Raw genomic sequence first — 12,919 nt, forward strand, 5'->3', positions numbered from 1 at the left:
TTTTTTTTTTTTTTTTTTTTTTTTTTTTGCGGTAGGCGGGCCTCTCACTGTTGTGGCCTCTCCCGTTGCAGAGCACAGGCTCCAGACGCGCGGGCCCAGCGGCCATGGCTCACAGGCCCAGCCGCTCCGCGGCATGTGGGATCCTCCCAGACCGGGGCACGAACCCGCGTCCCCTGCATCGGCAGGCGGACTCTCAACCACTGCGCCACCAGGGAAGCCCTATTTTCAGTTTTTAAAGAAACCTCCATACTGTTCTCCATACTGGCTGCACCGATTTACATTCCCACCAACAGGGTAGGAGGGTTCCCTTTTCTCCACACCCTCTCCAGCATTTATTATTTGTAGACTTTGACGCTGGCCACTCTGACCAGTGTGAGGTGATAACTCATTGTAGTTTTGATTTGCATTTCTCTAATAGTGATGTTGAACGTCTTTTCATGTACCTGTTGGCTATCTGTATGTCTTCTTAGGAGAAATGCCTATTTAGATCTTCTGCTCATTTTTTTTATTGGGTTTTTTTTTTGATATTGAGCTGTATAAACTGTATATTTTGGAAATTAATCCCTTGTTGGTAGCATTGTTTGCAAATATTTTCTTCCATTCAGTAGGCTGTCTTTTCATTTTGTTTATGGTTTCCTTTGCTGTGCAAAAGCTTTTAATTAGGTCCCATTTTTAAATTTTTGCCTTTGTTTCCATTACTCTAGGAGACAGATCCAAAAAAATATTGTTGCAATTTATGTCAGAGTGTTCTGCCTATGTTTTCCTCTAGAAGTTTTACAGTATCCAGTCTTATGTTTAGGTCTTTAATCCATTTGGAGTCTTATTTTTGTGTTTGCTGTTAGAGAACATTCTAATTTCATTCTTTCCCATGTAGCTGTCCAGTTTTCCCAGCACCACTTATTGAAGAGACTGTCTTCTCTTTGTTGTATAATTTTGCCTCCTTTGTTGTAGATTAATTGACCATAAACATGTGGGTTTATTTCTGGGCTCTGTATCCTGTTCTGTTGATCTATGTGTCTGTTTTTGTGCCAATACCATACTTTTCTGATTACTGTAGCTTTATAGTATAGTCTGAAGTTGGGGAGCATGATTCCTCCAGCTCTGTTCTTCTTTCCCAAGATTATTTTGGCTATTTGAGGTCTTTTGTGTTTCGGTACAAATTAAAACTTTTTTTGTTCCAGTTCTGTGAAAAATGCCATTGGTAATTTGATGGGGATTACACTGAATCTGTAAAATGCCTTGGGTAGTAGTATGGTCATTTTAACAGTATTGATTCTTCTAATCCAAGAACATGGTATCTCTTTCCATCTGTTTGTGTTGGCTTCGGTTTCTTTCATCAGTGTCTTACAATTTTCAGAGCACAGGTCTTTTGCAGTTAAGTTTATTCCTAGGTATGTTATTCTTTTCAATGCAATGGTAAATGGGATTGTTTCCTTAATTTCTTTCTGATATTTCATTGTTAGAAATGTAATGGATCTCTGCATATTAGTTTTGTATCCTGCAACTTTACTGAATTCATTGATGAGTTCTAGTAGTTTTCTGGTAGCATCTTTAGGATTTTCTATGTATAATATCATGTCACCTGCAAACAGTGACAGTTTTACTTCTTCCTTTCCAATTTGGATTCTTTTTCTTCTCTGATTGCTGTAGAGTCCTGGGTTCTGTTTATTCTCCAGTTGGCTTGGTGTGGCCTTCAAAGTGGAGCAACTTGAGTGAGTCTGTAGATCATTTTAACAGCCACTTTAATATTGCTCCTAGGTTCTGTGGAAAATGTACATCTCAGAGCTTATAAATGTGTTTTTCTTTCATCTCCCATGTACACTGGGTCAAAGACTTCATTGGTATTAGTCAAAGAAAGCAAACCTTCCATCGTCCCCACCCCCTATCCAACTCACATAAATTAGCTCTTGATAGAAAAAAAATCCCATTTGGCCATGGGTCAAGTGGCATTTCTGAGGAAGGAATGAACCGTTTCTTCACACACTCTTCTTCAGCTCACTGTTGCACTTTGACCTCGTCCTTGGTGCTTCATGGTCTGACTAAAGTATCAATACATTCTCCAAAAAGTTCAAGATGGTTCTACATTCAGGTTAAGCAATTTCTACATTTATTGTTCTAAGTTAGCATTAAGGTCTTTTTGGAAAATATACTAATTTTGGTAAGATATACCACTCTTCACTGAATCTTTCTGATGGTCAGAAGTGAGTTTCCTTTGACTATTCAAAAACACATGGTCTGGAGATGGAACACATGAATATGAATACCTGAGCACATTATTCAAATATCTCTACCATTATCTGCAACAGTAGAAAGTAGCAGATGAGAGTTTAGCTATACATTTGCTGAAAACTAGCTAACTGAAAATGATTTACTGAGGTGAAATGGTTCATGAAATGGCAAACTTTCAAGGAATGAAAGGACTAGAATTATTTTTGTGTAAGAAAAGTATAACAAAATCCTTTAAAAATGTTCAGAATAGAATTTTAAAATGTAAATACATATATGTATCAATTAATCCTAGTAATTAAAATAACAAGCTTCAGAGTACATAAAATTTAACAGAAACAACAGACAACTTTATTTTAAATAACATTCTTAAATCTGCCCATTAAGATCATAGTAGATAAACATGGAACAACTTTTATTAATGAAATTAGATTTTTAATATGAAATCAGCTAAATAATTTTATTTACAAAAAAATAAAAACTGCTGTTATTTACTGTGGAAAAATAACCATTTTGATGAAACAAATTTCATGCAAACAAAATAATATTTTATTTGCTTCATTGTCTCTTCTATTTTTATTTGCACAAATTAACAGTCATAATGCTTTTATTTGCTTCATTGTCTATGATCTAGTTTGACTCAAATGTGGATTACTTTGATATCTCTTGAAGCATAAATGGTAAGGTCCTTAAAGACTGAATGAAAAATCAGGTTGGGTGTTCAGTATTTTGGAAGCTGAATCAACATACTAATTGGAATTTGTGTTCACAGAGGATTTGTCATTTTTCTTCCTTTGCCCTTATGAAAATATATTAATAGAAAATTAGCAATGGAAAATATTTTTTAGTTTGTTACATTCCTATCAACTTTGCTTAGCAAATTATATTTCTTTCAATATTAATACTTTGTCTAGAATTAGTGTAGAGGTAGACCAATCTTTGTATTCAAACATTTTCAAAAATAGTTTTAAATGCCATGTAAGGTATTATATAAAACAGTATTTAAAAAAAAATTTGAGATTTAATTTACTATTTTAAATAAGTTCCTCTTTTATATACAATAAATTGTTGCTTGAAACTCATCTGATTGAAATGATTACTCCAAGGAACTATTTTAGTCTTTTAACTACTACTAATCTTTACAGAACAAGAACACCTATTTTTTTTTTGCGGTACGCGGGCCTCTCACTGTTGTGGCCTCTCGCATTGCAGAACACAGGCTCTGGACGTGCAGGCTCAGCGGCCATGGCTCATGGGCCTAGCCGCTCTGCGGCATGTGGGATCTTCCCGGACCGGGGCACTAACCCATGTCCCCTGCATCAGCAGGTGGACTCTCAACCACTGCGCCACCAGGGAAGCCCAAAAACACCTATTTTTTAATAAGCGTTCTATTTTGAAAAAAAATTCTAATGATTTAAATGCACTTATAGATCCCCTACAACAAAGTATTAGGTGATGGTGACTATTAATATAAAAAATGAAATTCAGAAATGCAAACTGGGTTAAAAAAACTATATTAAATTTTTAGTTATTACAATGTTAAAATGTGACTTACACCTATCAGTAGTAAATTATATTTTTTCTCTCACTCTTGTTAGCATTGTACTTTAGAATAGAGCACAGCAGTGCATGGGCTCCTCGGGTGTTCTTCTGTACCTGTAAACACATCCCTGAACCTCCCAGCCACATAAAAGTTCACTCTTGTGGGGGAGATGAGATGCCATCTATCTGCCAGAAATAAGAGTGAGGGCTTAGTAATAAAAAAATATTTTGCAAGTTTCTGTATTTTAGGTTTGAACCATTCTCTATTAATTTTAAAGTAAAAACACTATTTTCAACACCAAAAAAAAACATGACCGCATTTTAAGTTTCTGCTTAATATGTGTAAATTTACACGTGTCACTTGAAATCCAATAACACAACAAATGAGTCCTTTCCTAGAGATAAAAGCAGAAGATTTATTCTTCATTCAGCATCTAGAAAGAAAATAAACCTGAAATGTATAATTTTTAGAATAATGTGAAAAAGAAATCTTCCATGGAGAACCCAATTTACAAAAATTCACATCTTTGTAAGATTTACAATGAATACAACACTACTGTTTTAACTGAACTGTGAGTGTGGGAAGTGCTATTGGGTGGGGGATTCTGGACTGTGAAATGCGTATTTCTTTTTGTAACCACTCACCTTTAACTTTGGGGAAAAAACGTTTACTGTATGACAACATTAAGTAAATTAAAATCATTACTCTTCTGTCACTGATGATTTCCTGGATTTGACAACAAGGTCTTTAATGGATGAGGAAAGTTCTTGAAGCTCTTTACGAGTCATACTGATGATATCTTCTTGTTCTTTGTCTAATTCATCACTCAAGGGATCTTCTCCCTGCCCAGTCTTCTTACTTTGACTGACTAAATGCTTTATAACCAAACCTTGATACTTTACTAAAAGAGTATGTTGAACCTGTGAAAAGAGGAGAAAAGTTAACAAACATGATTTAATTTTCTGTAGAACAAAGTATTGGGTTGGCCAAAAGGTTCCTTCAGTTTTTAAAGTAAATTCATTTTCACCAGGAACTTTATTGAACAACATATTGTTTTGTTCCACTGCTTTCTGCCATTTTTCAGGCAGCTTCATAATTCCACCTTCCCCCAAATTTTCTTTTTGAACACAAATGTTCCAGGTGCCTTTTACAGTCTTCCAGGGAACTGAAGTTTTTTCCATTAAGAGAATTTTGTGAAGACTGAAATAAATGGAAATCTGAAGGTGTGATATCTGGTGAATACAGCGGATGAATCAGAACTTCCCAGCCAAGCTGTAATAGCTTTTGCCTGGTCATCAAAGAAACATGCAGTCTTGCCTTATCCTGATGGAAGGTTATGTGATTTCCCTTAACTAATTCTGGGTGCTTTTCGTCTAGTGCTGCTTTCAGTTGGTCTCTTTGGGAGTACTTGTTGGAATTAGTCTTTTGGTTTTCTGGAAAAAGCTCATGATAGAGGACTCCCTTCCCACCATACACACATCACCTTTGGATGAAGACCTGCCTTTGGTGTGGTTGATGGTGGTTCATTTCGCTTGCTCCATGATCTCTTCTGTTCCACACCACTTTTCATGCTCATCATAATTTGTTTTAAAAATGGAACATTTTCGGTAGAGAATCACATGCGGAAATACTGTCAAGGTTTTTTTCGCTTAACTTACGTGGAACCCAAACATCAAAGCGATGAACATAACCAAGCTGGTGCAAATGATGAAAAACGCTTGATTTGGATATTGTATGTCGGCTATCTCCTGCATGGTGTAATGTTGATTGTTCTCAATTAATGTCTCAGTTTGACTGCTAACAACTTCGACTGGTCTACCGACTGTGGAGCACTGTCCAGCGAGAAATCCCCAGCACAAAACTTCACAAACCACTTTTGACACGTTCAATCAGTCACAGCACCTTCTCCATACACTGTACAAATCTTTTTGTGTGTTTTGGTTGTGTTTTTACTTTTTTTTTTTTTTTTTTGCGGTACACGGGCCTCTCACTGTTGTGGCCTCTCCCGCTGCGGAGCTCAGGCTCCGGACGTGCAGGCTCAGCAGCCATGGCTCACGGGCCTAGCCCTCCACGGCATGTGGGATCTTCCCGGACCGGAGCACGAACCCGCGTCCCCTGCATCGGCAGGCGGACTCTCAACCACTGCGCCACCAGGGAAGCCCGTTTTTACCTTTCTTGAAATAATAAAGCATAATATGCCGAAAATGTTGCTTTTTTTTTTCCATCTTCAATATTAAAATGGCTATACAAAAATTCACCAATTTTGATGTTTTCTTTTTAACAGCACACTGATATGACAGCTGTCTTAATACAATCTAACAATATTGTTTCAAATAAAGTTAAAGACAACTGACCGCTACTGGAGCCATCTTATGGAAAAAACCAAAGGAACTTTTTGGCCAACCCAATACATTGACAGTCTTCATCTTTACAAATTACTGGCCATAGAATTAGAAAGCTGAATCTAGCAAGGTCTTTGCTCTCAAGGAATTTACAGTTTGGGGGAAATAAAACATGAACAGATCATTTTAATGTAAGTTGACTGAGCTAGCTTCTGTCACCAAAGATACTGTCAAAATGATATGGAAGTTCAAAGAAGCCAATTTACCTTTAGCTGAAGAGTTTCTCAGATGAATTTGTGCAGGATAAGAATTTTTGAGCTGGTCCTTAAAGGACAGGTTAAACCTGCATAAACTGAAATGGAAGACTGAACATTATTATTTCTCTTCCAAAAGCTTAATTTCCAGATTCAGAATATTCCTTACCATGGATCTTACAGGATCCTGAAAGATTCCTGAGCTATGCTGAGTTTTAAAAATCAAGATGATGTTAATATGTTTTGTGTCTTAGTGTTCACAATGATTCACATCTATCCATTCAAAATAGTCAGAATCTAAAAGCTATAAAAGTTTCAAGTGTACTGAAAATGTAATACCTCTGGAATTTTACTATTCAGAAAAGCAATGATCTGTGGGACACATCTTCCAGGTGCATGGAGCATGCTGTGGGTTGAGAACTGAAACAACAGAACCGATGTGAGATGCAGAATAAGAGCAGGGTCTTCTGTGACTTTTAGCTGTTCAGCCAGTGCTTGTCGATGCTGGAACAGTATCTGCCTAAACAAAAATAAAATAATACATTATCATATTTTAACAAGTTCTCACCAACTTCAATTCTTCTATTCTGTTTTCATTTTTAGCATCTCTAGTTTAATTAATCTAGTTCCATGACAATTTTAAAGGACTTTTTAGGGGATACAGACACACATAATCCTAAATAGCATGGACAAACTAATATGCTAGAAAATGACAGAAAAAAATATATATAATATATATATATATGGAGCAGGGATACTCAAAGTATGCTTTTTATTTTGAATTGTTGGGGATCAAACAGATGTGCATTAGATTAAATAAGTGTTCCTATAAAGGTCTTAAAGCTAAATAAGTTCCCAGCCTTGATCAACGATGGCATTAGCAACTCTGCTACCGTATTCTATTGGGTCAGAGAGAGGATATGAAGACTAACTATGACTGAAGGTCTACAGCCATTTAGACACAACAGTTCTCTATGCAAGATTCAGACAGACTCCAATTTCAGATACGAAATTTCAGACATTAATTCAATGTTACCTTTCCCTTTTTTTGTCTCCCCTTTTCACCATAATATCACAAGCTTCTGCTGCAGAATCCAGACACGAAAGAAAGTCTTCTATGCTCTGAAAAGGTATTTAATACCATGATTTACTTTTATAAAACAGGTTGCCTAAAGAAAAGCAGTCATTTAATACCATTTTATAATTTTATAACCTGGATACAATTTTTAAAAAGGTCATTTTGTCATGAAGTTTGAAGCTGTGATTTAGGACTAGAGGGTAAAATGCCCCCAGCTTGGTCTCTTCCTTCACCTGCCAAAGAGGTGTCTGAGTGCAGGATAATAGGTTTAGATTTAGTTTTCAGTTATTCTGATAAAAATCTATCTATTCAAAGATCACAAATTCTAGCCCAAATATCTAAATAGAATAAAACTTCACTTACCTTTTCATTCAGAGAGCTATGGAGTTTTGTGAGAGCTACTTTAGTTTCTTCTGATAATTTACTTAGAATTTTTTTTCTTACCTATAGGGCAAAAGAAATTCCTTTGGAATTGTGCCTTTGACATGTACTGGATGTAAGTTTAAACAAAGCAAAACAAAAAATGAGTATTTACTATTGTAACAGAATGCTGAGTGAAATTTATCTTTGTTCTTATATTTTAGACCACAAACTAGGGATAAAAATATGCTAAAACACTCTAAAATCAGAATGCTAGTCAACAGTCAGTCAAAGACGCTAGATGCAGCCGCTACTCCTCCCATCTGCTCCAGCAGTATAAGAAGAAGATGATGAACAGAGAACGCATGAGTGAATGAGCATATACGCACCATTCATCGTGCAAGAAAAATAATTTGGGGTAAGAGGCTGCTCCTGCTTTTTTCTATTGTGGTGGGAAGAGTGTTTTTCTCTAAGACCAAGTGAGGGAGCCCCACTCATAAAGATCCAGAAGGCCATAAAGATCCAGGATGCCTATAAGCGAGGGGACCTGAACCACAGAAGGATGGCTGCTTGTTATACTGTCTGGTGTGTGGAACCTTTTCAGCACCCCTCTCCACAGAGCTGTGCTTTGTGAAGTTTGGTGGCATTCTTGACCAGAGTCTTAGGGCTCCTTCTAGTGCAAAATTTCTGGAGGAGGCCTTATTGGAATGGCTTGGCCAGCAGGCCCTGAAAATTACAGTATGTCTTAGAAGATTGGACCAACCTATTGACTCCTACCCCATGCTACAGCAATCCTCCTGTGGCCCTTAAAGGGCATGGGAAGGACCCCAGGTACTTCCCACAGCAGAGGCTGGCATGCAGGCAGGTACATGGAACTATCCAAGCAGTTGAGAATCACTGCTCAACGCAAAGAATGGGAGGGAAACAGTATCTTGCTGGGGTAGGAAAGATAAATGGACCTTTATCTGGAGGTTTAGGGGGAGTCCTCACTATGAGGAGTCACATGATACTAAAAACATCCCCACAAAACAACCTATCCCACCTATGCAACAAAGGCCACATCATGAGAAGCCACAAGCATTAGACTGATTTGGTTTGACCTAGATCAAGGCCAGTGATAGCAGTCAGTCTTATGAAGGCACTGCTGTCTATTTCATTCAACCTTAAGTAGATCTAGGGTGAGGAAGAAGAGGAGGAGGAGTCCTAGGGATAGGCCATACCTTTCCTCCTGTAGGCAACTGGGAGCCATAGCTCCACCTTACATTGCAAGAAGGGAAGAGATGAGCTTTGAATTTGAGATTAGAATTTAAGAAAATGAACTGGAATTAGTCTAAATAAATGAGATGGTGTCACGAAATGAAAATGACTGCAAAGTCAAAACACTGATAAGGGACTTGCAACTCAGCAGGAAAAAGGGATGTGATGTAACAATAATCAGGAAAAAATAAAATAGCTGATTCCAAAGTAACTAAGCATCATTACCCTTTTTTTTTCTTCCTTGTTCTGGGTGCTTCCTGGGATTCTAAACTGTGATGCTAGCCTAGACCTTTAAGAATCTGTTAAAATTTCAGCTGCTTTACTTCCAGCTTCTATGATGGACACCTCTTCTCCCTGAAGATCTGCCTAAATTAAGCCAGTTCATTTGTCCCGTCTCTCTTTCCTACCCCTCTTTGAATAGTGACCCTCACTCTTTGCAAGGCTACCTGGTGAAATTAAATCCAATCTGAGTCATCTGATGAGCTTAAAAAAAGATTTTGTAGGCTACTCAGCTTATTTACTTTTTTTCAGAGATAATACAACGTTTTCCTATTGCTTTCTGTACAATAATAGGAAGTAGAAGGCCAAGCACACATGCTATATTTATTACAGGCATTCCCAGACACAATGACTAGTATTTCCTTACTTTTATTATTACTGTTAATAGACTGGTTATATTACCAATCCTAGTAGCAACTGTATATATATTGTACTAAACTTGAACTAAAAATCTGACAGATTTCTTCCTAAAAACTCCTTTTATTTTCCTTTTAGATGTGAGAAAATAAAACATGCTTGGATTTCAAAGCAAAACACATCGAGAGTGGCAAGAAAATCACTAACTTACTTCACTTGTAATGGTTGCAGGGTTGTCTACTGCCATCATTAAGTCCGAAGCTAAGAAGTTGAAAATGAGATTAGTGACATCAGTACACACTGTCTTCAGCAAGTGCTTCGTAAGAGCAGCCTGGGTATCATCTGGAAAATAAAAGTGCTTCATTAAAATGAATGTCCAAGGACAATTATGAGAATCAACGAAAAAACAGTGTTAAGTATAATACCTGTAAAGAACTTCATCCCTTTTTCAAATAATCGAATATTATTATAAAGGTTTGAAACCTCTTCTTGCAAGTCCTTGATCGTGTGCTTCCTGCCAGTTCCAGAGGCAGAAGTTGAAGACATGAATACTGAACGTACCACTTCGAGATAAGTTTTATTTAGAGGTCTGTGCATGAGATAAATATATTTAGTTTATTAAAATGTACTGGGTTTATGTAGATAAGAAATTTTGCTTCTATGCAAATAAGGCTTTAAAAAAGATCCCTGTTAAACAAAAAGATTAATTTGGAGAATAGTTAATAAGAATTTTCCCTCAAATTCCAGAAATTCTAACTTCAATGAATTATTTTTCTCTGTTTTAAAGTACTAAAAGTTATTGCATGAAAGACAATAAGAAAAACAGTAACAAAAGCTTCAGTTCAAATTCAATTCAGAGCAGCTTTTTAAAGTTAACTTGGAGAACAGTAGCCTATACATTTGTTTCCCATCCTCAGGAATGATAACAAATTCTCAATTTCTAACGTACTATAAAAGATATGTATTTTTAAAAAATCTTTTCATGCCCACCTGAGAATAGATTATTTTAAAAAGTTATGGCAAATGATTAATAGTAACTATTTCATCTTTTTATATACGAAAAATGTAATTATGTAATGTATTCACGCACAAGAATGTTCACTTAAGTTTTTAAAAAATCTCACTTACAAAAGCTGTTCTTCTAATTCAAAAATTTAGATGCACTAGGCTCCTGGATTGCATTTAGAGAAGCTTACACATAGAGACTAACTTGGGGGAAAACCATGTTAGCTAGCAGTAGTCAAGTTATACAATTTCTTTTATTTCTGTATAAAGATAAATTTAGCCTGGTTCACTTATAAGGTAGTGCTATTTTATTCTCTTTGAGGGCAGTGTGTTACTTTATTTTCTCCCTAAAAGTGCACTGTTTAATCTCTGTCAAATAGAAAATACTCTTTTCTTCATTTTAGATGTATTTTCATGCAGTGTTAGAGACCAGCCAGTGATCAGTGCTGGTGTTTTTCTCCCAATTAGAACTTAAGATGAGTGAAGGAGACCACCTCCACACTCCTGCCCTGTATTTCCGACGAAACTGCCTTGCTCAAAGCACTTAAATGTTTGTTGAACTGTTTCTGTAAGCAAACAAATCTGGAATTTGGTGACTAGGTTAAATTTTAAGGTTTGAAAAGAAAACACCTAAATTATGTTTTCTATGACCTTGGTAAAAATTTTAAGTAATAACTCACTAAATTTCTATTATAAAACAGAAAACATATGTTCTTATACTTGCTTTATTAAGTACTCAGCAAGTTCAGAAATAAACTCCTCAGGGGCATCTTGTAAATGTTTTTGTAAAAAATCTTCAATCTCATCCTGGAACATAAAAGTGATCTCTGGCTTCTTCTTTCCTGTAATAAAAATGAGCCATAGGAAAAAACAAAAATAAGCAACCTACAAGCAAATAAGTTCCATTAATATATATAATAAGATGGTAATTCATTTATTGCCTACCATAAAGTCTCCATTGTTAGTTTGTCACCAAAATCGCCAATGTCCAATAGCAATAACCAATGAAAACACTGTTAAAATAGGATATATAGTGGCATTTCTTTTGAGTAATAATTTTCTAACTTGTTTTCTACAAGTCAATCAAAAAATAGACAATTTTTTCCTCCCAAACTTGGATGATGCAAATAGTTGGAAATCAAAACTAGTGGATAAAAAAAAAATCTTTTAGGAAAGGATAATTTTTCTGTTGAACAATGGATACTGCGCAGAATGTCCTTCTTTATAAAAATATTTAATAAAAATCCAATCATCCTTATAATTTACACAAGCTTTTCAGGAAAGGTCTTTATAATCAAGTGAACCACAACTCCAGTATAATTAAGCTAAAAATTGTCTATTTTGGAAAGGCATGGAAGAAAAAACAACTTAAAATTTTACACCCATAATTTATTTTTGCTCTCACAAAAATAATTCTATACCAAGGAAAATTTGTATGTAATGGAAATAATTGTTAACTGTGGAAATGTCATGCCTACTCACTTACTTGGGAAAGTATGAGTTGCAAAGAAAGCTAACAATATTTCCATTACTAATTGTAAAACTATAAAAAAGTGATTATTCCCAGCTAAATTAGGTTATTGACTCTATAAGTAAAACCTTAGAAATAAAAATAGAATAGCTCAAAAATCAATTTTCACTATGCATCAAGATCTAAGTACAACTACTTATTATAGCTTTAGAATAGATGGAAAAGTACTATCCTTTTTTTCTGAGATCTGCTATTCATTCCTGATCTCTCACAACAAATAGTATCTGATTTCTCCGTCTGCTTCCTGCATGCATTTTACTAGTTATTAAATTGTATTTCCTTCTAGTAATCTTTCACAGAGTTGATTGTATATTTTAGCTGAGAACCTAACTGCATCCTCCATTTCTGAGATGACAACAGAACCCTTTTTCAAAAGTACTGAAATTACCTTTTTTTCAATAGGGAGAATGGTTTTACTCTTTTATAGCTGCTCTCTTATACCATACACAAAAAGAATATCACATGCCTCATTTAACAATTACTTAGGGCTACACATTTTAGAGAAGTATTTTCTTAAATGCTACTTCACTCCCACTCCTTGTTACATCTGGGAAAATAGGAAAATCCATTTATTAATGAAAAAGTAAAACACAGAATAGTCTTAATGCTAATTAAAATAAAGGTAGAGCTCATAGTTTCTAAGATACTTTTCCTTTAATTAATACTGCTTTATGTATGTTAACAGTA

General features: G+C 35.6%; 1 protein-coding gene across 2 annotated transcripts in view; it reads right to left on the reverse strand.

Annotated features, from left to right (window-relative positions):
- Positions 1-2,549: 2,549 nt before the first annotated feature.
- The window catches only part of UFL1 (UFM1 specific ligase 1), a 52,177-nt gene continuing 41,807 nt past the window's right edge, over positions 2,550-12,919 (reverse strand). For both annotated transcript variants that reach the window (XM_060167772.1, XM_060167773.1), the window contains 7 exons: positions 11,426-11,543; positions 10,122-10,285; positions 9,908-10,038; positions 7,807-7,887; positions 7,402-7,487; positions 6,705-6,885; positions 2,550-4,689 (listed from right to left, as the gene is read on the reverse strand). In XM_060167772.1, the coding sequence (XP_060023755.1) occupies positions 4,471-4,689; positions 6,705-6,885; positions 7,402-7,487; positions 7,807-7,887; positions 9,908-10,038; positions 10,122-10,285; positions 11,426-11,543 (980 nt within the window). In that variant the 3' untranslated portion in view covers positions 2,550-4,470. The remainder of the gene's footprint in view (positions 4,690-6,704; positions 6,886-7,401; positions 7,488-7,806; positions 7,888-9,907; positions 10,039-10,121; positions 10,286-11,425; positions 11,544-12,919) is intronic.

Source organism: Lagenorhynchus albirostris, chromosome 12 (assembly GCF_949774975.1).
Source record: "Lagenorhynchus albirostris chromosome 12, mLagAlb1.1, whole genome shotgun sequence".
NCBI classification, from domain to species: domain Eukaryota; kingdom Metazoa; phylum Chordata; class Mammalia; order Artiodactyla; family Delphinidae; genus Lagenorhynchus; species Lagenorhynchus albirostris.